This window comes from Ambystoma mexicanum, chromosome 11 (assembly GCF_040938575.1).
Source record: "Ambystoma mexicanum isolate Mex_15411 chromosome 11, UKY_AmexF1_1, whole genome shotgun sequence".
Taxonomy (NCBI): domain Eukaryota; kingdom Metazoa; phylum Chordata; class Amphibia; order Caudata; family Ambystomatidae; genus Ambystoma; species Ambystoma mexicanum.
This window is the reverse complement of record NC_090934.1, coordinates 450,611,824-450,635,953: the sequence shown is the minus strand read 5'-3', so window position 1 is coordinate 450,635,953 and position 24,130 is coordinate 450,611,824. Positions and strand designations below refer to the sequence as shown.

Below are 24,130 nucleotides of genomic sequence, written 5' to 3'. Positions count from 1 at the left end.
TACTCAATGCAATCATTTTTTCTTACAGATCTCTGCAGAACTTTGCTCAATGAGCCGAGTGGAACTATCACTGTCAACTCAAGGACAGTGTTACCTGCGACTGGCGGCAGCTGCCTTTGGTTAATCCGCATCACGGCTGGTCAGGTAAAACACATTAATGAATGTATTGAGTTGTATTGCCTGTGTGTGGAAAGAAGTCCTCCTCTCACATTTTACTAGCATGACCGTGCTTAGCAATGAGACAGAACCTGAATGAAACAAACGTATGTACCAATGCAATTCTATATAAAGTTTTACACAAAACAAGCCTTTTCATTGATTCATTCATAGCTGCAAATGTAAACAATGAAATAATAACTTCTAATATTTCTTAAAGAGGTTGGAAGGGATAATGTAAAAAAGGGCGAACAAGCCTCATAAAACGCACGAGTTGGCAGATTACAGAAACCTTTTTCCTGCAAAAACGATACATTTTCACAGCATTTTTGCACCCGCGTAAAATGTGCCCTAGCGATAATACAGAACGGTACTAGCACTAGGACAAATATTACCCTGGTGCAAAAATGCATCAAAAATATATATTTTTTGCACTAGGGCAATTTTTGACCTGATATTAATAACATGCCAAACTGCAAGTGTCATGGTGCAATGGTTTACTAATATGTTCCACTATTTTTTAGAAATAAGTCAAACTTTGACCTAATGCTAATACCGTGCAACTTTGCAATTGCACCAGTGAAAAAACTCTGTAATTTGGCGCATGTTGTTTAAGTGGCTGGTGGCTGTGAGGATCCCACATCTAACTCATACATGTTGGGGTCACTCAGAACAATTTCTTGCTGTTGAGGTCTCATTCACCACAGCTGGAATCACTGCTATTTTTATTTCAAACAATATATGGCTTGTAAGAGCAGAATTAGGAACTCTGAAGGGTACCAAGGTGGGCACAGAACGTACAGATGAGCTGAATTTAAGATGCACAATGACCATATAATACCAGGGGTATGAATCCAATTATTATTGCATGATCAATGGTGCAAAGAGGAGAAACGGGAGTGTTTAAGGCCTTTTAATGCATGGTGAAAGCTAATCCCTTAATGTTCCACACATGGGTTTCTCCCTGAAGGTACAGTGTTTGTTCGCCTCTGCTCAATGTTGTATGCTTAGCGTTGGCACTGAGGTGCTCCTGATATTGTGGATAGTTAGCTCATCTGCTATCCGTTTTCCTTTTCTTCTTTAGTTAAACTGTTTGCTTGGTTCCTTTAATGGTCTTTGACTGTGGCACTTGACTGGACGCCTTTTATTTTCACTTTAGCAACATTTTACATTTAAGCATGCTTATTTGAATGACATTTTTGTTTTCCTTGTATGCCGCGACTACAGGGAAAGATTGCCTGCCCTTCACTTCACCCCGGGGCTCGATCCAGCGGTCAGTCTTTCATTAATTTCTTGCCTGCACACACCAGGCAGCAGTTTCTCTTCAGTGGCTGCTACCTGGCTCATGGGGGAGTGGCCTCTGCGCTAACGTGTATATGTAAACAGTGGGCTGACCGGAAACGCAGTAGGCAGGAGCAGCGGGCTCGCAACATGTACACCAAAGTCACGCCAAAGTTAAGCCCGTCTGTGCCTATACGGGCCATGGACGTCTCAGCGGGCTCCTTTCCATGGACGTTGTCTGGGTCACCAACACTGTTAGTCTTCACGTAAAGCCAACTGCTGAAATTAGCACTTTCATCTACTGTGCTTTCCACTGGATTTACTACACGAGTAAGGTTCCCTTATGTGGGGGACGTCTATTCCTGAACGCTCATTCCTTGGTGGCACAATGTACGCATTGCTATGATTTGGTTGATGATTTCCCCTTCACTTTGCGTGCATCACTGAGACGTGGCTTGATGATACATCAGGCTCGGTCCTTGGGCATTTACTTCTGCCTGAGTACAGTATACTGCATGTAGATTGGCTTCCCCCGAAAGGGGGTGGGTGTAAAGACTGGAGGGGGGTTATGTACTTCCGCTCTCTATATGGTAGAGGAGAGGCACAGAGGACCCCAGCCAAGATTCTCTATTATTGGTAACGTAGTCGAGCAATCAAGGCCTAGCTTCTCAGGAGGTGATGCAGGCTGGTTCTTAAGTACAGTGTAATCCCCGAACCCCCACAAAGGAATGTCCACACACTGTATTACTGAAAACACAGTCTTTATATAATTAATATTCAAAGGTATGTACACGATCACAATAACGCACTTTGTACTCGGAAATCAACAATGATAAATATATACAATTCTAAAGTGGTACCACCAATGTTATCAAATCTCATTAAAGTGCATCAACTGTACAGATCAATAACGAGGAAACCAGCAATAGAGATAGGCAGGAACATAAGATGGTTGAAACAATAGGCAGAATGCTGGCCTCTACCGATAGACACAGTTCTGTGTGGAGATCCCCCCCACCTGGGCAACCTGTAAAATAAAGATAAATAGCACAAGCCCAGTCCATATATTGTTCAATAGCCTTATTTCCTCCTATAATGTTTTACCCCCCCAATGTACCTGGTGGAGTAGAGTTCTTTGAAGACACGTCGGCAGATCCTTCTTGAGTGACTCCCTTTAAAGCAGGAGCCAAGGATCGTCGAGAGGCGTCGAAGATGGTGAACTTGTCGTCGACGGCGGTGATGAGCAGTTCAAGGGTGCCGACACCCCGAGGTCGATCCAGGCGGTGCTCGTCAGCGACGTCCTGCGAGGATGAGGTGTGCGGGGCACCTCGGCGATAGATTTTTCAGGACCGCAAAGAGTTTAGGAAGAACTGTGGCCCAACAAGGACGTCGAGTCGTCGAAGTCTTTCTGGCCTTCAGGTGGCGGGAAACCCAATGGTGGATTCTCCTTGGCGCGTTGATCGTCCTCGACTTTCTCCGGCGGGACAAAGCGGTCGACGTTGCGGACAAGGGAGTCCTTGGAGTCAAATGTTCTTAGGCAAATGGGCGGGCGGCTCCAGTTGGCGGCGGCACGGCGTCTAGTGGTCCCCACGGCTGGGCAACACAACTTCGACGGGCCTCCAGTGGTTACACAAACCTGCAAACCCTGGTCGACGGCAATGGACCTCGACAGTGGCGAAGTCTGGGTGCTTTTCTTCGTTCTCCTCAGCGGTCCCGTCTCGGGTCGGCAGCCTTTCAAGGGTCTGACTTCCAGGGAGCTTCGGTGAAGGTTTTAGCGGTGCTCGATAGTCCCTCGGAGCACGGGAAGAAGGCGCCTTACCAGGTCCTCTCTCGGATCAGTCTTCGATGGATTCGGCAGCATTCAGATCGGTCGAAGCAAATTCAACACCAAGTCTTCTTCTTCCAGCTGGGTGTCGAGGATCAGCAGTTCCAGTTACTCTTAAAGTGAAGACACAGCTTCTGAATGCTTCTGAACAATTTACAGTGGTGAGAGGTCCCCAGATATACTATCTTGTCTCTCATCCACACTGCTGGGTCACTCTCAGCAGCCAATCATACAGAAGGGCATTCATGCAGTCAGTCAGCCAATCAGGCACACAGTGCATTCAGGCCATCTTCCTCCCTCTCAGACACTCACAACAAGGAATGTGGATTGGGACAAGTACCGAGACATTCAACACTACACACTGCATTCAGGCCAGTTTCGGGCAGGGCTGTCTCAGTCTTTGGGCCTCATTACACGGTAGGCGGTGAGCCATGGCGCTATTAGCGCCATGGCTCATGCCGGTAAAATACCGGCACCGCCTTGGCGGAAAGGGGATTTACCGCCCCATTCCAAGGTTGGAGGGGCGGTAAATCCCCTTTCCGCCATTGCCCTTCCCCATTCCAATTTCTGCCCCATAGGGCTCTATGGGAATGGGGAAGGCGCTAATTATGGCACCGCAATTTTGCGGTGCCGTAATTAGCTCTGAGGTCCCTTAGCGGGTTGGATTTTAACGCCTGCAAGAAGCAGGCGTTAAATCCTCCAACCCGCAAAGGGACCTCGTAGTACGGCGGTAAGGGTTAACGGTCACCGTTGCCATTAACGGTGACCGTTAACCCTTACCGCCGTCCGTGTAATGAGGCCCTTTGTCTCTCATACCAGAAACCCGACAACCACAACAAGAAGTGCATATTGGTCACACACTCCATTCACCCAAAACCCACCCACAGGAGGTACCCACAACATACAGTCACTGGGAAGGATCCAGTCAGTATGGGCTGGACTTCACAACAACACCATATATGGAACTTCCACCCAACAGCCGGTCAGGGAAAAGGGACAGAGTCAGGGCTTCTCAGGACTTTGGGAAAACAAGTTAATAGGTAATAGAAAGCAAGAGGCCACAGGGGCCATCTTGTTTTGCATCAGGAATCAACTGATTCCAATGGCAGGGCCTGGGTATCCCAAAATGGAGGACATTCAGAGCACCTGTCAAATTCAGCATGGAGTTGCCACCAGCCCATACCCTGCTCTGCGGGCCACCCACAGGTGCCCAAAAACATACACTAGGGGCACAGGGTTGTACCCCCACCCATGGGTGCCGTAAGGGTATCCCATGGGTCTGTTCACCAAACCAAAAGAGAGAGAGCTGCACCACCAGGAGTCCCACATGAACTCCTGCAAGGAAAATACAACAGAACACACGATAAAAAGGCAGTAAAGGACAAGGATAAGGAGGCCCTGTCCCTCCGATGCATTTCCAGCATCACAGTCGCCCCCCCCCAGACTGAGGTGGAGGGTGCCTTATCTCCCACGGGATAGACACCCTCATCCAGACGGTCAACATGCCTTCTGGAAAGGCCATCTGCATTATCGTGACTCTTCACTGGTCTGTGCTCTATGGTGAAGTCTAGCCCTTGCAGGCTAATGGACCACCTGAGCAGTTTCGGATTTTCACCCTTCATCTGCATAAGCCACTTCAGGGGCTTATGATTTGTTTGGACCTTGAAGGAAGACCCCCGTAAGGTAGGACCTAAAATGCCTAAGGCTCCAAACGATACTGAAACACTCCTTCTCAACAGTAGCCCACCTAAGTTCTCTACCCTTAAATTGTCTACTGATGAAGATGATAGGATGTTCCCTCCCTTTGTCATCTAACCGGGACAAGACAGCTCCAATTCCGGTGTCGCAGGCTTCCGTCTGGACGATAAAGGGTCGGCTGTAGTCAGGCACACACAACACAGGTGCCCTACACAGACTCTCTTTCAAGCCATCAAAGGCCCTCTGACAGTCTTCCGAACAATTAACCTTCCTAGATTGTTTGGGGGAAGTCAGAGCTGTCAGTGGTGCAGCTATGGTTCCATAGTCCGCCATGAAATTGCGATAGTACCCAGTGAGCCCCAAAAAGGCTCTCACCTGGGTTTGAGTAGTGGGAGTCTCCCAGTCCTATACATCCTTTACCTTACTGGGGAGAGGCTGGATTTGACCCCCTCCTACCTCATGACCAAGATATGTGACTTTCCCCTGAGCTATCTGGCACTTGGTGGCCTTGATAGTGAGGTTAGCCCTTTTCAAGGCCTGCAACACTTTACCCAGATGTGTCAAATGCTCTTCCCAAGTGGAACTGTAGACGGCAATGTCGTCTAAATAAGCCACACAAAAGGCTTCTAGCCCACTGAGAGCATGATTGACCAATCTCTGGAAGGTGGCAGAGGCATTCTTCAACCCAAAATGCATGACCCTAAACTGGTAGAGTCCCTCTGGTGTTGAGAACGCCGTCTTTTCCTTGGCATGGTTCGTCAGAGCTATTTGCGAATAGCCTGAGGTGAGGTCAAAGGTGCTCACAAATTTGGCAGCACCTATGGTGTCCACGAGCTCATCAGCCCGGGTTAATGGATGCGCGTCAGTTTTGGTGACGGCATTGACTCCTCTGTAGTCCACACAGAACCTCCAATCCTGGGTACCTGCCTGGGAACTTGCCTTGGGGACAAGGACCACAGCACTGGACCAGGGGCTGGTTGAGGGTTCAATAAATCCCAGATCCAACATCTTGGCGACCTCAGCCTGGATGTGGTTCTTAAAAGTATCTGACATACTGTAGCTCCTGCTTTTGACAGGCACGCTGTCACCAGTGTCAATCTGGTGCTTACACCACGGTGTAAGGCTGGCGTCAGCAAAAACAGAGAGGCATACTGCTGGAGCAAAGTCCTGCAGTCCCTCTTCAGCTCTGTTGTCAAATCTGGAGAGAGATGCACTCCCTCCACTGAGCTATCCTGAGAGTTGCTATACAGCAAATCAGGAAGGGGCTCCCTCTCATCCTCTTCTTGCTCTGAAGCTAGCAAGAGACATGAGACTTCTGCTCGCCTGTGGAAAGGCTTGAGCCGATTAACATGGAATACCTGAGGGGCTACCCGTGGGATTCCCATGTCAACCAGATAATTGACCTTGCCCATCTTGGAGATTATCCTGAAGGGTCCAGTCCATTTATCTGCCAATGCCCGAGGCTTGGTAGGCTCCATCACGAGGACCTCCTGTCCCGGAGTCCAATCCACTTGCGATGCTTTAAGGTCATGCCAGTATTTGTTCAATTCCTGGCTGGCCTTGAGATTCGCTGTTGCCTGACCCATCATTTGTGTCATCCTCCGTCTGAGGCCTAACACATAGTCCCCCACTTGCTTGGTGGGACCTGGAGGGGTGGCTTCCAAACCTTCTCTGATCAAGGCAAGGGGCCCCCTCACGGGGTGTCCAAAGAGTAACTCAAAGGGGCTGAAACCAACACCCTCTTGAGGTACCTCTCTGTAAGCAAACAGCAGGCATGGCAGGAGGAGATCCCATTTCCTCCCTAGGGGCTCTTCCAAAGCACCTATCATGCCCTTGACAGTTTTATTAAATCTCTCAACCAGACCATTGGTCTGTGGATAGTAAGAGGTGGAGAACTTATAGGTCACTCCGCACTCTTTCCACATGGTCTTCATGTAACTAGACATGAAGTTGGATCCTCTGTCAGAGACAACCTCCTTGGGGAATCCAACACGGGTGAAAATGCCCAGAAGAGCCCTGGCAACCACCTTGGCAGTTTCAGTCCAAAGGGGTATAGTCTCAGGGTACCTGGTGGCATGATCTACCAAAACCAGGATGAACCGATGTCCACCTGAAGTGGAAGGGTCCAGGGGACCGACGATGTCGATGCCCACCCTCTCAAATGGTGTGCCAACCACTGGCAATGGCTGCAGTGGGGCAATGACACTGCCTCCAGTCTTGCCAGACAACTGACAAGTTGGGCAGGTTCTGCAGTGGGACTCCACTTCTACTTCCATCCGAGGCCAGTAGAAATGGGCAGAGAGCCTCTGCTTAGTCTTCTTGGTACCAAGATGACCAGCTAAGGGCACCTCATGCGCCAACTGCAGTAGGAAGGGCCTGTAAACCTGGGGTACCACCAACCTCTTGAGGGCACCAGGTTCAGGCTTAGTGGGCTTACTAACAAGGAGCTCACCCTCCCAATAAATGCGGAATGTCCTAGGCACTTCTCCTTGTGCCTGGGACAGGACCTGTTTCCTCAGACCCTCGAGAGAGATAGTGGCACTCTCTCTGTCCTTTACAGAAGTCTGGCCGGGAGGGTCCCCCCTTCAGCTAACAAGCACTGAAGATCGGGATGATCCTCCGGGTTGAGAATCTCTCCCATGGGAGAGTCTTCTGGCTCTTCTCCCACAGGAGTTGAGACGGGGTTTACCACTGGACCCAGCCTGTCCAGAGAATGGATCCTAATGGGTGCTGTAGGAACAGCAGGAAGAGAAGGAGCTCCCTCCACAGAGGTGGCCTTCTTGTTCTTCCTTCGTCTTGCTTTAGGCCGCACCTTTGGCTCGGGTACCTGACTCACAGCCAGACCCGGGGTCACCTGTGACCTAGTGACCGCAGCAGCAGTCATGGGAAGACCATCCGAGATCAATCCCAACTCGACTAGATCATTACCTAACAGAATGTTAGCAGGGACATTGTCCTGAACCAGGACAGGAAGCTTTGCTGTCTTGTCTCCAATTACGAGTGTGACTAAGGCTACAGGCGATAATTTGGGAGGCCCACCAGCTAACCTGGTGGTTCTCAGAGGAGCACCTACATAGTCCTCTGGCTTGAGCAGGGTCCTGTCCACCACTGCCATGCTTGTCCCAGTGTCTCTCAAACCAGTAGAAGGCTGGCCATTCAGGAGGACACTTCTCAAAAATCTACGGGTGTTCTGTGGGATAGTCGCCATTACTTCTGCATACTGGTCCCAGGCCCCAAGGGACACAAAGGAAATCTCTACAGGAGCACCAAATGTGATGCCTGTAGAGGAGGGGAGGACAGTGGCCTCCACCTCAGACATGGGGTAAGGGTAGGTCAGGCTGACAGCCTGTACTCCAAGTGCCTTACCTTTGCACTTGGAGTCACCCCTCTTGTGATCCAGAGCCCCACAATCCCAACAAGTGCCGGGAGTGCGGGGTACGGTACTGGAACCAGTGGGAGCCTGCTTTGCAGCAGGTGGACCACTATTCTTATTCCCACCCACAGATGACTTATCCCCACTAGGTTTTTGGGTCTTCGGAGAGGAGGGTTTATGTTTACCCGACTTTGACTGCTTTCGGGACTCCTCAGCTTTCTGAGAGGACCCCTTTTCTTTGTCCTTGTCCTTCCCACTGGGAAGTCCCTTAGGGGACAACCAATGGGAGACCCACTTGGCAGCCAGCCTAGCCAGCTTAAAGGGATCCAAAATGTTCTGGTCAGCAACATACTGACGCAGCTCCGGTGAACAGGCTTCAGAAAAATGCTCAAAAAACAACAGGTGGGACAATTCAACACAAGTTTTCACCTTGTAACCATCAATCCACCCCATCATGTTCATGTGCGCAGCATTCACCCAGTCAACCCAAGACACATTCTCTCTTTTCTTAAAATCCCTGAACCTTTTAAGGTATTGGGTAGGTGTCTTGCCAAACTTGTCAATTAAAGCAGACTTCATACACTCATACTGACCCCTGTCTTCCACACTCAGTTTCAGAATACAGTCATACCCAGTCTGAGGCACTCTGCTTAACAAACACTTAGCCCAATCTCTTTTGTCAACATCATGAATTGCACAAGCCATTTCAAACGCTTCAATCCATTGGAGGATATCAGAACCCTCCACAAACACACCAACCAAATATTTCATAAACTTAGTTGCTGGGGACCTGAACCTCTCACTGGGTTTCTCTAAAGTCTCCACTCTAGCTTTCTCTAGCTGAATTCTCTGATATTCAGTCTCCTGGTTCTTGAGTTCAAGGTCCTTATTTTTGAGTTAAAGATCCCTATTCTTGAGCTCCACTTGTTGAGCCAACTCCTCCTTCTTAAGATCAGCATCTATTTCCAACTTGCGATATTCAAAGGCCAATTTCATCCTTAATAACTCAAGCTCCAAGGAACTGCTGGGGTTCGGAACGGAGGCAGCAGGAATGGTGGCATTCCCAGAAACAGATTCAGTAGAACCCCTAGGGGCAGAGTCCTCATTGTTGCATTCCCCCCCTCATCAAGAGTTTCACCATCGGTCTGGTAGTCCTCCAGGGCAGCTATCAGCGCAGCCCTAGACTTATCCACAAAGTCTAACTCCCTGGCTTCACAAGCACTCTGGAGAGCCTCTAAGCTCATCCTAGTCAATTTACCATTTGCAATAGACTCCATTGCTTGTAATGCAGTTATTTTGTACACAACCAAACCTTAATTTAATAAAGTGCAGATATTTTGTAAGTGGCACGGTTATACACTGATTCCTAAAACCATAAGCATCCCACCGCTGCCACCAGTGTAAAGACTGGAGGGGGGTGTCTGTACTTCCACTCTCTATATGGAAGAGGAGAGGCACAGAGGACCCCAGCCAAGATTCTCTATTATTGGTAAAGTAGTCGAGCAATCAAGGCCTAGCTTCTCAGGAGGTGATACAGGCTGGTTCTTAAGTACAGTGTAATCCCCAAACCCCCACAAAGGAATGTCCACACACTGTATTACTGAAAACACAGTCTTTATATAATTAATATTCAAAGGTATGTACACGATCACAATAACGCACTTTGTACTGGGAAATCAACAATGATAAATATATACAATTCTAAAGTGGTACCACCAAGGTTATCAAATCTCATTAAAGTGCATCAACTGTACGGTTAAAATGTCACACAGATCAATAACGAGGAAACCAGCAATAGAGATAGGCAGGAACGTAAGATGGTTGAAACAATAGGCAGAATGGTGGCCTCTACCGATAGACACAGTTCTGTGTGGAGATCCCCCCACTGGGCAACCTGTAAAATAAAGATATATAGCACAAGCCCAGTCCATATATTTTTCAATAGCCTTATTTCCTCCTATAATGTTTTACCCCCCCCCCCCCAATGTACCTGGTGGAGTAGAGTTCTTCGAAGATGCATCGGCGGATCCTTCTTGAGTGACTCCCTTTAAAGCAGGAGCCACGGATCGTCGAGAGGCGTGGAAGATGGTGAACTTGTCAACGACGGCGGCGATGAACAGTTCAAGGGTGCCGAGACCCTGATGTCGATCCAGGCGGTGCTCGTCAGCGACGTCCTGCGAGGATGAGGTGTGCGAGGCACCTCGGCGATAAATTGTTCAGGACCGCAAAGAGTTTCGGAACAACTGTGGCCCAACAAGGGCGTCGAGTCGTCGAAGTCTTTGTGGCCTTCAGGTGGCGGCAAACCCACCGGCGGATTCTCCTCGGTGCGTTGGTCGTCCTCGACTTTCACCGGCGGGACAAAGAGGTCGACGTTGCGGACAAGGGAGTCCTTGGAGTCAAATGTTCTTAGGCAAAGGAGCGGGCGGCTCCGGTCGTCAGCGGCACGGTATCAAGTGGTCCCCATGGCTGGGCAACGCAACTTCGACGAGCCTCCAGCGGTTACACAAACCTGCAAACCCTGGTCGACAGCAATGGACCTCGACAGCAGCGAAGTCCGGGTGCTTTTCTTCGTTCTTATCAGCGATCCCGTCTCGGGTCGGCAGCCTTTCGAGGGTCTGACTTCCAGTGAGCTTCGGCAAAGGTTTTAGCGGTGCTTGATGGTTCCTCGGAGCACGGGAAGAGGGCGCCTTACCAGGTCCTCTCTCGGATCAGTCTTCGACGGATTCGGCAGCTTTCAGATCGGTCGAAGCAAATGCAACACCAAGTCTTCTTCTTCCAGCTGGGCGTCAGGGAACAGCAGTTCAAGTTACTCTTAAAGTGAAGACACAGCTTCTGAACGTTTCTGAACAATTTCCAGTGAGAGGTCCCCAGATATACTATTTTGTCTCTCATCCACACTGCTGGGTCACTCTCAGCAGCCAATCATACAGAAGGGCATTCATGCAGTCAGTCAGCCAATCAGGCACACAGTGCATTCAGGCCATCCTCCTCCCTCTCAGACACTCACAACAAGGAATGTGGATTGGGACAAGTACGCAGCCATTCAACACTACACACTGCATTCAGGCCAGTTTCGGGCAGGGCTGTCTCAGTCTTTGTCTCTCATACCAGAAACCAGACAACCACAACAAGAAGTGCATATTGGTCACACACTCCATTCACCCAGGTCCCATCCACAGGAGGTACCCACAACATACAGTCACTGTTAAGGCTCCAGTCAGTCTGGACTGGACTTCACAACAACACCATATATGGAACTTCCACCCAACAGCCGGTCAGGGGGAAGGGACAGAGTCGGGGCTTCCCAGGACTTTGGGAAAACAAGGTAATAGGTAATAGAAAGCAAGAGGCCACAGGGGCCATCTTGTTTTCCATCAGAAATCAACTGATTCCAATGGCAGGGTCTGGGTATCCCAAAATGGAGGACACTCAGAGCACCTGTCAAATTCAGCATGGAGCTGCCACCAGTCCATACCCTGCTCTGCGGGCCACCCACAGGTGCTCAAAAACATACACTAGGGGCACAGGGTTGTACCCCCACCCATGGGTGCCGTAAGGATATCCCACGGGTCTGTTCACCAAACCAAAAGAGAGAGAGAGCTGCACCGCCAGGAGTCACACATGAACTCCTGCGCAGAATATACGACAGAACACACGATAAAAAGGCAGTAAAGGACAAGGATACGGAGACCCTGTCCCTCCGATGCATTTCCAGCATCACAGTGGGCACTGCCATTATTTTTAAGTTCTGCTATAGTGGCTCCTTTCTTACTATTTGTCACCATGCCAACATGGAAGCAATGCTGGTACGCCCATAGAAACTCTGTGTCCACTTATTGGTGGTTTACTGGCCCCCTGGCTGGGCATTCCCTATTTGTGGATGCTTTCCTTGATCTTGCAGCATATTTACAGCTGAGGCATGTGCACCTTATCATTTGGGTGATTTTAACCTTATTGTGAATGAGGTATAGAACTCAAAGTTTCAAAATGTCCTGACCTCTATGAAAGAGCTCTCCCTCGACCAGCTGGTCAGTGAGCAGACCCACTCCTTAGGTAATACCTTATACCTAATCTTTTCATCAGGGACTGAGGTTGCTGTTTTCCTGGCTTTTCGAGTCCCGTGATCAGACCACTTTGTGGTCCCCTTTACTTGGAACACAGTATGCCGGTATCCGCCCGCAGGCCAAATTGATCCTGTGGCACGGGTTACATTCAGTATCCAAAACTGATATGGTTTCTCTTATACAGGCCCATCATTCAGTGCCGTCTCCTGTGGCCATGAGTTCACTTGTGGCTACACTGGGTAAAGTCGCTGACAGACCCGCCCCCCTTAAATAATCTAGGCTGTCCTTAAGCCCCACCCAGCAGTGGTTTACAGACGAGCTGCGGGCCCTTCACTTGCAGTGCAGGCAGATGTAGCGTAAGTGGAGGTGTTCCGATGTGCCTAGGGACAAGCTTATTCCCAGGTTGCCTCCAAGTATCACCTTGCTATCATCGACGCCAAATGCGTTTATTTCACATCCCTAATTTCAACTTCTGTGAATCATCCCAGAGAAGCGTCAAGGTGTTTTGTAATCTTTCTATCGTCTCACCGGTTTCGGTTCCCACCTGCCAGGCTCTATGTGATTCCCTGTCCTTATTCTTTATGGACAAAATTAGCTCTATTCAGGCTCACATTGCGACTTCTCACTCACCTCCCGTTGCTGAACTGAGGTCATCTGAATCTTCTTCTACTGCATTTTTGTCTGTGTTCCTGACTGTTTCTGCTTCAGAGGTTACCACAGCAGTTATTAGTCTTAGGTCGTCCTCCCCTCTTGATCCTAGCCCTCTCCATCTTATTAAGGACATCCTTCCCCATGTTGTATATTTGCTGTCGGAAGCAAGTAATACGTTTCTTTCGACCGGAGTGATCACGGCTTCTTTGAAGCTGGCTACAGTTATCCTGCCTCTAAAGAAGCCTTTGCTGGATCCAATGGTCCCTTCCAATTTTTGGCCTATTTCTCACCTCCCTTTCCTGAGGAAACTCTTGGAATCTTTGGTCTGTCCTTTACTCCCCACCTTTTTGATCAATCTTCTTTTTTTCACCCTTCACAGTCTGGTTTCCGTCCAGGTCACAGTACTGAGAGTGTCCTAGTCTTGGTCATGGACAACCTGGACTCATGACCAGGGCAAAATCAGTGCTCTGATCCTGTTGAACCTGTCAGCCACCTTTGATACCATCGATCACAATGTCCTGCTGGGTCGGCTGGCTGGGGCTGGTCTCTCGGGTACTGTTCCGGCCTGGTTCTACTCTTTTCTTGCCGATCGTCACCAGATCCTCTCTCTTCCTCCTTTCTTTTCTATGACTATGGCTCCCACTTGTGGTGTTCCTCAAGGGATTGCCATCTCCATATTTAATATCTATGTTCAGCCTCTGACCAAGTTGATAGTCTCCCATGGCTTCCTCTGCTATTCATATGCTGACAACATACAAATTGTGGTTCAGCTGCCAGATTTCGTTCCCTATCTGGAGGCCGTGGGGGAGTGGATGCTTGATAATTGGCTTAAACTGAACAGATATAAGACTGAGGTCTTAGTGGTGGCCCCGCTGCAGCTGCTTCTATCTGGACACCTGGTTTCCGGCTGGTCTCCTTGGGCCCTTTTCCTCAGTCAGTCTCCACAGTTAAGGACCTGGGGGTTAAACTCACATCAACCTGTCGATGGAGCCACAGGTGAGCTCTGTCTGTTAGCGGAGCCATTTCCAGCTTAGGCTGTTGCAACTGGTCACTCCCTTCATTCCGGCTCACCTCCTTGCCTCTGATATCTCGGCATTGGTCTCATCGCTGTTCGACTATTGTAATGCCCTGTATTTAGGCCAGCCCACATATGTACTCTATTGCTTGCAAGTTATTCAGAACTCTGCAGCCCGGCTGGCGACTTCTACTCCACGGGGCCGCCATATTTCTCCTGTCCTTCGCAAGCTTCAATTTCTACCAGTGACTAAACGTATTCAGTTCAAGGCACTCTGTTTGGTCCACCGGCCCTTCTATGACCAGGGGGAAGAATATCTTAGTAATACATTCTTGCCTTACATCCCAAGCCGAGCTTTGTGGTCAGCTAATGCCTGTCTGCTGACTGTCCCTCCGGTCAGGTACAGCCCTTTTCAGTGGTTGCTGCAACTCTCTGGAACTCTCTCGGTCTCTCGCTTAGAGCTACCCCTGCTCACCACACATTTTGCAAATCTCTTAAAATGCTCCTCTTTTAGGCTTTTTTCCTTCGCTGTCCCACAGGGAGCACCAAGATGCCGGGCAAACGTTGCGCTTTATAAATAAAATCCAATCCATCGGATAAAATACCTGCTTTCGCAGCCTTGGAAGACAATTAGGAATGGAAGTTTCAACTTGACCATGGCTTGGATCGGGCACTGATGTAACATCCTCAAAACAGGGGCCATGTGTGCCTTCTTGTTGGTGTTTGTAGCAACACGGGCAACAGCATTTTGAAGAATCTCTAGCTGGCTGATCGACTGCTTTTTCAAAGCTGCATATAGACTGGTGCAGTAGACCAATTCTGTGCCTTTTATGGCTCTAGCTAGGATAGCACAACTGTCTTCAGAGATCAGGGGCCTAATCTTTCACAAGATAATTAGATGGTAATGTACAGAGCTTGATAGACTCCTTATATCAAAAGCTAAAGAAAGTGAATAGTCAAACATTACACCTAAACTGTACATCCAGATTCTTGTAGGACTATCAACCTGGGAAGCCTATTAAATAATGCATAAGAGGATAGAGTGAACAACATATGTGTTTTTGATTTGTTGAGACCTAGCCAATAATCTATCTCAACTGTCTTGGAATATCTCCTGAATAAATTAATGGTATTGTCATATGAACCTGATGGCTTAAAAACGATCTCAATATCATTGACCTGATTTGAAAGCGCGGTCAGTCAAGAGATTGTGAAACAACTTGATGTAGATATTAAAAAGCAATGGCGAGACACCTCTGCACCTCTGGGTCTGAGGTATTGTCCTTTACCTTTACTCTACATGTTTTATCAGACATGAAGGATGTAAACCATATCAATGTGAACTCTAATAATGGGCGATTAAAAAATATTGTTTGCTCTAAAATGTCAAATGTGGCTGCGAGATCCATAAGCATAAAGATGCCTGTATGTCTTTTATCGGATATCTTTGAAGGCTATCTTTAACAATCATTAAGGCCATTTCAGTTCATCAATTTGGCCTGAAACTTGACTGTCTGTCTCCAGGTCTCATTTCGTTTTCCAAGTAATCTCGAAGTTGAATTTTGGCAGCCCATCCAACAGTTTCAATGAAAAAGGACACTTAAGATAGCTCTGTAGTTCCGTAAAGTTTGGTGATTCATAAATGCTTTTTAAGGAGAGGGGTTACCCACACCTCTTTTAACGTGCCTGGGATAGTAGATGACCGAAAAAGGCTGTTAATCTGGTTTATCATGGGCGTGCTTACATCTATGCATCGTTTGATTATCAGTGAGTTACATGGATCTCCTATACAGATTGTAGGGTTCAGTCTCGAAACTATGAGACTTCAGTTTGCAAAGTGTGCAAAAGTGAAGTCCTGCAGCTTGGCCTACCCCTAGTTAGAATGGCTTATACAGTTGCATAGAACACACACCACTCTCATTTCTTGGGGGAACATTTGTTCCAAGCCGGCTTCTCCAGGTTCCTGCAGAAAGATATCTTCATGAGGGGAATTGATGAAAGAAGTTTTTGCTACCTCTTGCCTTTGCAACTAGTATGCACTCTTCCTCTGTACGATTAGACTCAGAGGGGCCAACTCATCGCTACTGTTTTGCTGCATTTATTCATGCAATAATATTTGGGGGAGTGCAGGGTATGAGTATATTCTTTTTAATTTTAGGGCTTGGGGAAGGGGTGGAGGGATGTAGACGGGGCTATTGTGGCTTGCACCCCATACAAATGACACAGAAAATACAGGAAAAAATGGGCACCCACGAGTTGTAACATGTCCGTCGCTTTTACACTTACTCTTCCGTAAAGGTTGTCCCACTTTCCAACATTCTTTTTGAGTAGTGGAAAGTGTAGCATCAATATATAGTTTGGACTTATTAACAGCACGTTAAGCAAAGCAGGGAAGAGATTATAAGGACAGGGCAGTAGGGTAAAGCAGATTTTATAACAAGAGAACACTGCATCCTGCCTGAAAATTAGAATTCTCATGGCCCGGCTTGGCATACATTTATTTGGGTTTTCATAGTTTCAGGGTGAGATTAATGTTTCCCTGGGTCACCAATTCTTTCTTATAGCATATTTTGTTAAGGTTATATTTGGATCCAAAATTTAATTTATCTAAAGGCTGCTGGAGTCGTCGCTATCCATTTTTAAAACAAGTTTTAAGAGACAACTCCAAAAATGTATACCTCCAGTGCCCCTACTGGTAACTGTGAGCTTGCCTACGTAAATGTCTACCTACATGTACTTTAGGTTGTGTCCAAGCCTTTCTAAAACACAGATCAACATTGTATGAGCTCTCTGATTAGAAAGGAAACCAATTTGCAGGCATTGTATTCTGATTTGTGTATTTCTTGTAGGCAATTTGTGCAATATTAATGTGAATTTACGAATATCCAACTTAAAATACAATGTTCTAAAACAGGCAAAATAGAAATGACATGTTTCTTATTCTTCCATTTAGGTTTTCCTGTGGATCAATGATTATAACATCCAGTCCTCCACAGGCTGTCAGTCCAATTACCTGCGAGTTTTTGATGGCAACAGCAGGAGTTCACCTATCATATTGGACAGGACCTGTGGGCAGGGCCTTGGCATCTCACTGTTGGCCAGTGATAGTACCATGCTGGTAGAGTTTGTCTATAGTAACCCAAGCACATCAAACAGCTTTAATGCAAAATACAATTCAGGTGAGACTAGTGTATCTCCTTATGTGTCATTTTGGCAAATTTCCTCCAAAATAATATTGTCACGAATATGCTTAGAAGTAGACACCCAGGGAAGGGAGCTCCTTTGTGCACATATTGTTAATCTGGAATCACAGAAGAGAAGTCTTTTCCATTCTATAACTTGACGTAAACCCCCACCCCTACCCCACATCTCCATATCATTGTCATGATGTCCATCATATCCCCCAAGCCAGGGCCTAGCCTCCACCTGAAAGGCATTTTAAATGCCCACATGGGGCTGCCCACATTTTGGGGCAGAGAATATTGCTGTAGCTAAAGCATGGATCGAAGGAAAGTTGGTTCTGTGTGCTTAGTGAAAGAGGAACTATTACACCTGAGTTCCTAACTTACTATTGGACAGCAAAATTGTTGTGAATCTACCTCTAGAGTATCTATGACCAGTGCTTATTACGTGTATGATAAATAGTAGATGCTATCAATTGTTTCCCTACAAAGTGTTATCTCTAAACCAACATGTATTTAAACTGGCAATAGAGTGTATTTTACATTTATGAATAGAAACACATTAAGAAAGGATGCTCACACTCTCTTTATTAGCATATATGCATATATTCTCTTTAGAGATAATATATAGGCATTAACAATGGTATTGCCAAACAATATGCATTTGCTAATATTAGCAATACAGTATTTGAATAAATATCCAGCATCCAACTATTCTATTTACCTCTACAATGTTAAAACTATCTACAACTCACCAACAATGTGCGTGTAGCCTTTGTGACACAGTAAAACCGAAATCATACTTACAATTGTGATGCTGTGGAGTGGCAGGCCAGGGAACAGTTGACATTTACAGACAATTCCCTAAATAACCCATTAAGTGGAAATGGTTAAAAACTCTGCAAGTATTCCTCGTATGGTTCCTCTTTGCTTTGATGGAGCCACTTATCCTGGCTAAAGAACTATGAGGGGCAGCACAGGCTATCTTTGGATGATGTGCCAAAATGTGTACCATGCTAAACTCAGTGATTCACTAGCACAGGGAAAGTTGAAAAGCTTACCTAACAAAGATTCTACTATGCGTCTTTCTGGTGTAACCATGGAAAAGAAAGTTGTATGTTTCAAAAATGGGTAAAAATTGCTTAATTGAGCCCCAATAAGTTGAAACAATCACAAAAAAATCAGAATTTGGAAAAACGTACAAAGTGCAAGGTTTTACCAACATTAGCAGTTTACTGGCTCAGGGTGGAGGCATCTGAGCAAGGGATGGCTATTGCTTGAAAAGAAACTGCTTACATTTTCTTTCTCATTTCTTTGCTCGAATATTTTAATGAAGAATGAAGGATGAGACCCGTTATACCCTGCCCCCATAACCACTTCCTACCCCTAACCCCACCAATATTTCCTTACCTCAACCCACCATCTACATTTTGGTGCTAAAATTCGATCAAAAAAATGAGCAAACTAAAAAAGCGCATTTCTTTGGTCAAGCAATAGACTCACTACCTCTGAATGCTGTTTGGTTCTTATTTCCTTAGCATTCAACTTTGAAATTTAGATTTGCCTCCAAATTATTGTAGTAAGCATTACAAATGAGAATTTGGAAAATTGGTCATTTACCAATTTAGGCCCATAGATTCGAATTACAGTCCTGGCCTAGTCATTAAATTGTCTGCTTGCTCTTCTACCCAGGCAGACAAGTCTTGTGGGATCAACTGGTCCTCTACCATCTGCCCCCTCAGATCTGAAGTTATGTAGACTCCATCCTCTTCAGATAAGTGGAGCTTTGCCATCTGAGACAGCTGGTTTAAAACGAATTATTAAGGATTAGGGCCTCCCATTCAGGTACTTTGTTCTACCAGTGTTTCCCTGTTAGCCAATCCAATCCTAACAAATTGGTGTCATTCATTTAATCATTCCACTGAACGTCCTCTTAGTTGCTGTCAGATTGAAGCCAATATAACTTTGTCAGCTGGGTAAATATAGTCTTGCAATAATCTGAGAAAATGGAAGCAATTGCCCTTCACCAAAGAGAACAGAACACCAGCTTTGCCCAGAAAAAAAATATTTTTCAGCTTATCTCAAACCCTGTATGTACCTGTTCAATTTTAATTCTCATTAACAAACATGGAGGTTTGCCATTTGTTTGTACAAGCAACTTCAGTTTAGGACATGTACAACCCCTTTTTTAATTGCATCCTTTTAGCATCTGCTTCTTGTAACTGATAGCGCCTCATTACAAGGGTGGCGCTCCCATAAAGAAGGGTGCCGGTACGGGACCGGCACCCTTCATTATGGGAGCGCCGATTACGAGGTTCCCTTTGCGGGACCCTGTAAGGATGCCTGGTAAAACCAGGCATCCTTTCCGGGTCCCACGAGGGGAAGATGGAGGTAATAACGGGCCAGTTGTAAAGTGCCCGTTATTACCTCCCTCCTCATTCCCATTGAGCCCTATGGTGGCTCAAATGGGAATGGGGAATGGTTCCTGCATGGAGGAATTACCGGGTCCTCCTATGTCGGAATGACCCGGTAAGTCCTCATTGCAGGAACCCGGTAATGGAGCCCGGTTTGGAGGCAGCCATGGTGCTAATAGTGATATTATATCACATGCATCCCAAAATAAGAATAATTTAAACTGGCTAGTTTACAATTTACAAATCAATGTATAAAGTTGTGCTATGCATGAGAATGTCACTGATTGAATTATCACACGAATTATCACAAGAATGCCATTATTGACCTCCTCAGAGCCAATCAGAAGTCTTGGAATCCAGTCGCAATAACTACTGATAATTAATTTCATTGCAAGCATCCTGATAAACTAAACATGATAGGAAACAAAATAAATAATTTCTCTTCATATTATCCTCAGAAGAAGAAGGGGAAGAAGAACATAGATACAAAACATGAATCAGCAGTAACAGCAATGAAAAAGGTGTCATCCATTATTTCAACTTAATTCCAGAACCTTGTTATTTTAATAGTAAAACAAGCCATTTAATTCACCAAAGCATTTTTCTATTTACTTAACTCGCTGTTAAACCCATGTATTTACTTGAGCACCACAATTGCAAAACCTTTTAGCACCATTTGTGAATAGCCTTAAAGGCATTAGAAAGGGTCCATATTGCTTGAGATAGTGAACTTCCCTGCTTTCCTCCGTCTATAATGCTATATTAATTATCTTGTGCATCAGAAAAAGTGATGATGCATTCAGTCATTTAGAAATAACTTAAGTGAGGTTGGGGCAGACTCAATGAAACATTTTCTGTTTCTGTTTCTTTGGGTTACCGAAAGTAAAGCAGCAATATACAGCTTGGACCTATGCACACCACATGGATGTATCAAGTCTCCAGATGCATCTGTACATTGTTAACTGCTTATTAATGTGACTTTGGCCAGGCTGATGATGGGACAACATAGAAAGGCACCATAGCAAGCACACGGAAGACAGTCGAAGTGAGTCAATGTCAACAGAACCTTGACTAGCATGCAAGAATAAGCGAATAAGTAATGCACAGGGCATAAGATCTCACATTCTACTCATGTCCACATGTCCATCTTTTGACATGAGAATGCACAAACTGTGATTGACCACAATCGACCTCCTAGAGAATCTATAGTTTTGCCCTAATGTCAACCACGTTGAGTGGCCCAACTACAATGTCAACCTACAGACTCCTTCATCCTCCTTCCTTCTTTTTTAATTTAAAGATTGGTGGTAGAAATCTGTCCATTCACTCCCTTTACTTTTCCTTACCCTCATTGTAGTTTAAATTTGTTGTGATGGGGAGAAACTATGTACTCCATTCCCATTCATAAACAGTTGACTTTCATTTCATAACCTCCCTCAACCCCTAATTGAGAAGTTAGCGCTATTGACGACAACAGTCTCTGAGCTGTCAGTGTGGAAAAGGTTTCTTTAATGTGACAAGACTAAGCTCATAAACAGTACTAACCTGGATATCCTTACAGACTACCCGAACAGGCGTACTAATATATAGCCTTATATTTGCCTTGGGCCATAAATTGGGAAAGGGTCATTATCCCAACTGATAATGATCCCTTCCGAACTAACAAAGTACACATTGCATTTGCTTTTGGTTTGCTAGCACCTGGATGCTTTGCATGTTTGCTTCTGAATCACAAGCCAAATTACTGATACCGTGTGCCCATTTGTGCACTTGCAATGTATTGCTTGGTTATCACCTGGCCAGAGCAGCTGCCAAATATTTGTGAAATTGAGTCAATTCATTGTAAAATCTTTGAATGTATGCTGTATCCGACAGAATCAACAGATTTCTGAAGTGTTTACAGGACCAACCGTCATTGTCCTGATAGTTTTAAGGGTCAAAATAGAAGTGTGCCTGTTATCCTGATGGTCAATCATCTTGACAGAGCTTAGATTCAAAATAATAATACAAAACTAAACGTAGTGTATTCAGACTAATATGTTGTTTTGAATAATTCTCAGTGGGATAAGCATCTTTGTATGTGAGGAAACAAAAACATAGTTTGTGTTTTTATTTTTGTGGTGGTGGTGGTTGTAACAATAAAAGGTGTGTTGTGGGCACAATGAAAGCATGGCCAGTGGTAGACAGCTAAAATGGGTGTGGTAGGAATAGACATTATCAACATTAAGAGAGGGGTGAGATGTGACAGTGTTGTTGGGGTTGGGGGAATTAGTGGATGTGCTGGTGCTGAAGGAATCACTGATGGCCTCAAGTTTGGTGGTTGTGAAGACATTACCTTTGTTCTTTCTTTTATGTCTAGGAAATTGTGGAGGAAACTTTGACAGAACAAGTGGAACTTTGACTTCACCAAACTATCCCTTTGATTATCCCATGTTAACTGACTGCACTTGGAACATTCTAGCACCTGCAGGATTGAAGGTTAGGATGCATTACAGCAGAAAAAATGTATCCATGTTAGCTTCCTATCACCCCATATCATACTTTGTTGGCTGTCTTCACTAACCTTTTCCACAACCGGCTGTGTTTGTGATTACTGGTTGTTTTAATTGTGATAACACATTTTCAGCAAGTGACATAAGTAGCCCTCATTGTTATCTTTTTGTCTGTCTATGTTCCTAGTAGAAGCACTTCTTCAGTATGATCACCCATTGACACTTTGTAATTTGTGACAGGTTTTCATTAAGATTGTAATTTAGATGTTGCACATAGGTAGTTTCTGACAACCTCTTTCTATCTTTGCAAGAAAGGTGGTGCAGGAGAAACTATGCATAACTTGCTAGCATCACTTGTGCAAACCAATAGTTACTAGAAAGGCAATGGAAATTATAAAAATGAATTTCTTCAGTTTTCCGGCCTACCACTGGAAAGCATCCTCCTCTCAGAATGACCTTAGAATACGCCTTGAGCTATGTTAGGTCTGTGTTTACAGGTAGATATAGAATTCCTGGTGAATCCTTCCGTGGACACTCCCAAGAAAGCCCCCTTTTCTGATTTTAGTGTTTAAAGCAGCTCCTCATTATCATTTGACCATCATTTTGCAGCTTGGGCTGTTATCTGCCCCATGTGTTGTGTCCCCTTCAGCAACCTGATGACTTGGGTGTACCCCAGCAAATATTGTGCTAATTGCCCTTGGTACAGTGCACATCTTCCACTAGTGTGGCCTAGTGTAAGAGCACACTTTCAATAGAAGAATTTGGTTTTTGGTGTATTTAAATAATGTGTACCTCCTACGCACAATGTGTTTTATTTAAACTATTTGAACAACCTTCACACAACTTGTTTTAGAGTTAAACATTCTGACCAACCTGTCTACGTTCTTTTTTCCCACACAGATAGCACTGAATATGGTTACCCTTAGATTTGCACCACAGTTGAATTGTATGGATGACTCTCTCAGCATCTACGATGATGCAAAACCAGATTCAAGTCTTTTGGGAAAATACTGTACGCAATTTACCGGGACCCTGATCTCTTATGGAAACATGCTACGTCTTGTGTTTATCAGTCCTTACCCCAGGGTGAACACTGGCTTCCTAGTGACATACTCATTCTGTAAGTATATTCATAATGATATAGAACATATAGCTAGCTCTATGGCTGTTTCTGTGTATGTATATATGGATTGGGCCCATGCACAGTATATACAGTACAATTCTATGACTAAATGGAACTTAACCGTATAAATATATATATATATATATTCTAAAGAGAGATTCTGTTTATTCATTAAACATCACAAGCAATTGCATTTTTATAATAAATCTCTAATTTGGGCTGCTGACAAGCAAGGTATATGAAGAATCCCCCATCCACTGGTGTGTCTGCAATTGAAGGGACAGCACCAGCTATAACAAACTCACCATGGAAGGTCTGGTCACAATATAAGGCTTGGGCAATTGGTGGAGAGCCACTGGACGACAGGTGGAAAATGATGATAGTGCTCTGGGCACAGAGGAATTTGGGGCTGCATAGTTCTGACAGTCAAATTGAGGTGAATAGCCTTTTACATGGCTCAGTGGAGTCTCTGGCTTGTCTGTGGCTTGACACTATCACTTGACATAGTGTTAGGACAATGGCATCACAAGGAGCACATCACAGGCTAGGAAGGTAGGTCTCAAATCGTTGTGCTAGTTAAAACCTTTTGATGTTTTGGGACATTTCATGATGGTTGAAAGTAGAATTCAGTGACAATGTATTTGGGCTGATTATACAGATTCCGTATTTATCAAAAGGTTGAGTACAGGATATATACCGGCGTCATGGAAAAGGAAATAGAGATGACCCTGTGTCATATCGATACATAGCTTTACTAGACAACTTGGGAAAAGTATTTTGCAAAATCCTACTATGAAGAATGAATCCATGCATTAAATCAAATGATATACTAACAGATGCCCAGATAGGCTGAAGA

The 24,130-nt window shown here is 45.5% G+C and overlaps 1 protein-coding gene across 1 annotated transcript in view; it reads left to right on the top strand.

The window, feature by feature from the left end:
• Window positions 1-24,130, top strand: part of LOC138503502 (tolloid-like protein 2) — a 186,946-nt gene that overhangs the window by 112,328 nt on the left and 50,488 nt on the right. The window contains exons 13-16 of the mRNA XM_069623284.1: window positions 29-144; window positions 17,017-17,242; window positions 22,019-22,137; window positions 23,052-23,271. Of these exons, the coding sequence (XP_069479385.1) occupies window positions 29-144; window positions 17,017-17,242; window positions 22,019-22,137; window positions 23,052-23,271 (681 nt within the window). The remainder of the gene's footprint in view (window positions 1-28; window positions 145-17,016; window positions 17,243-22,018; window positions 22,138-23,051; window positions 23,272-24,130) is intronic.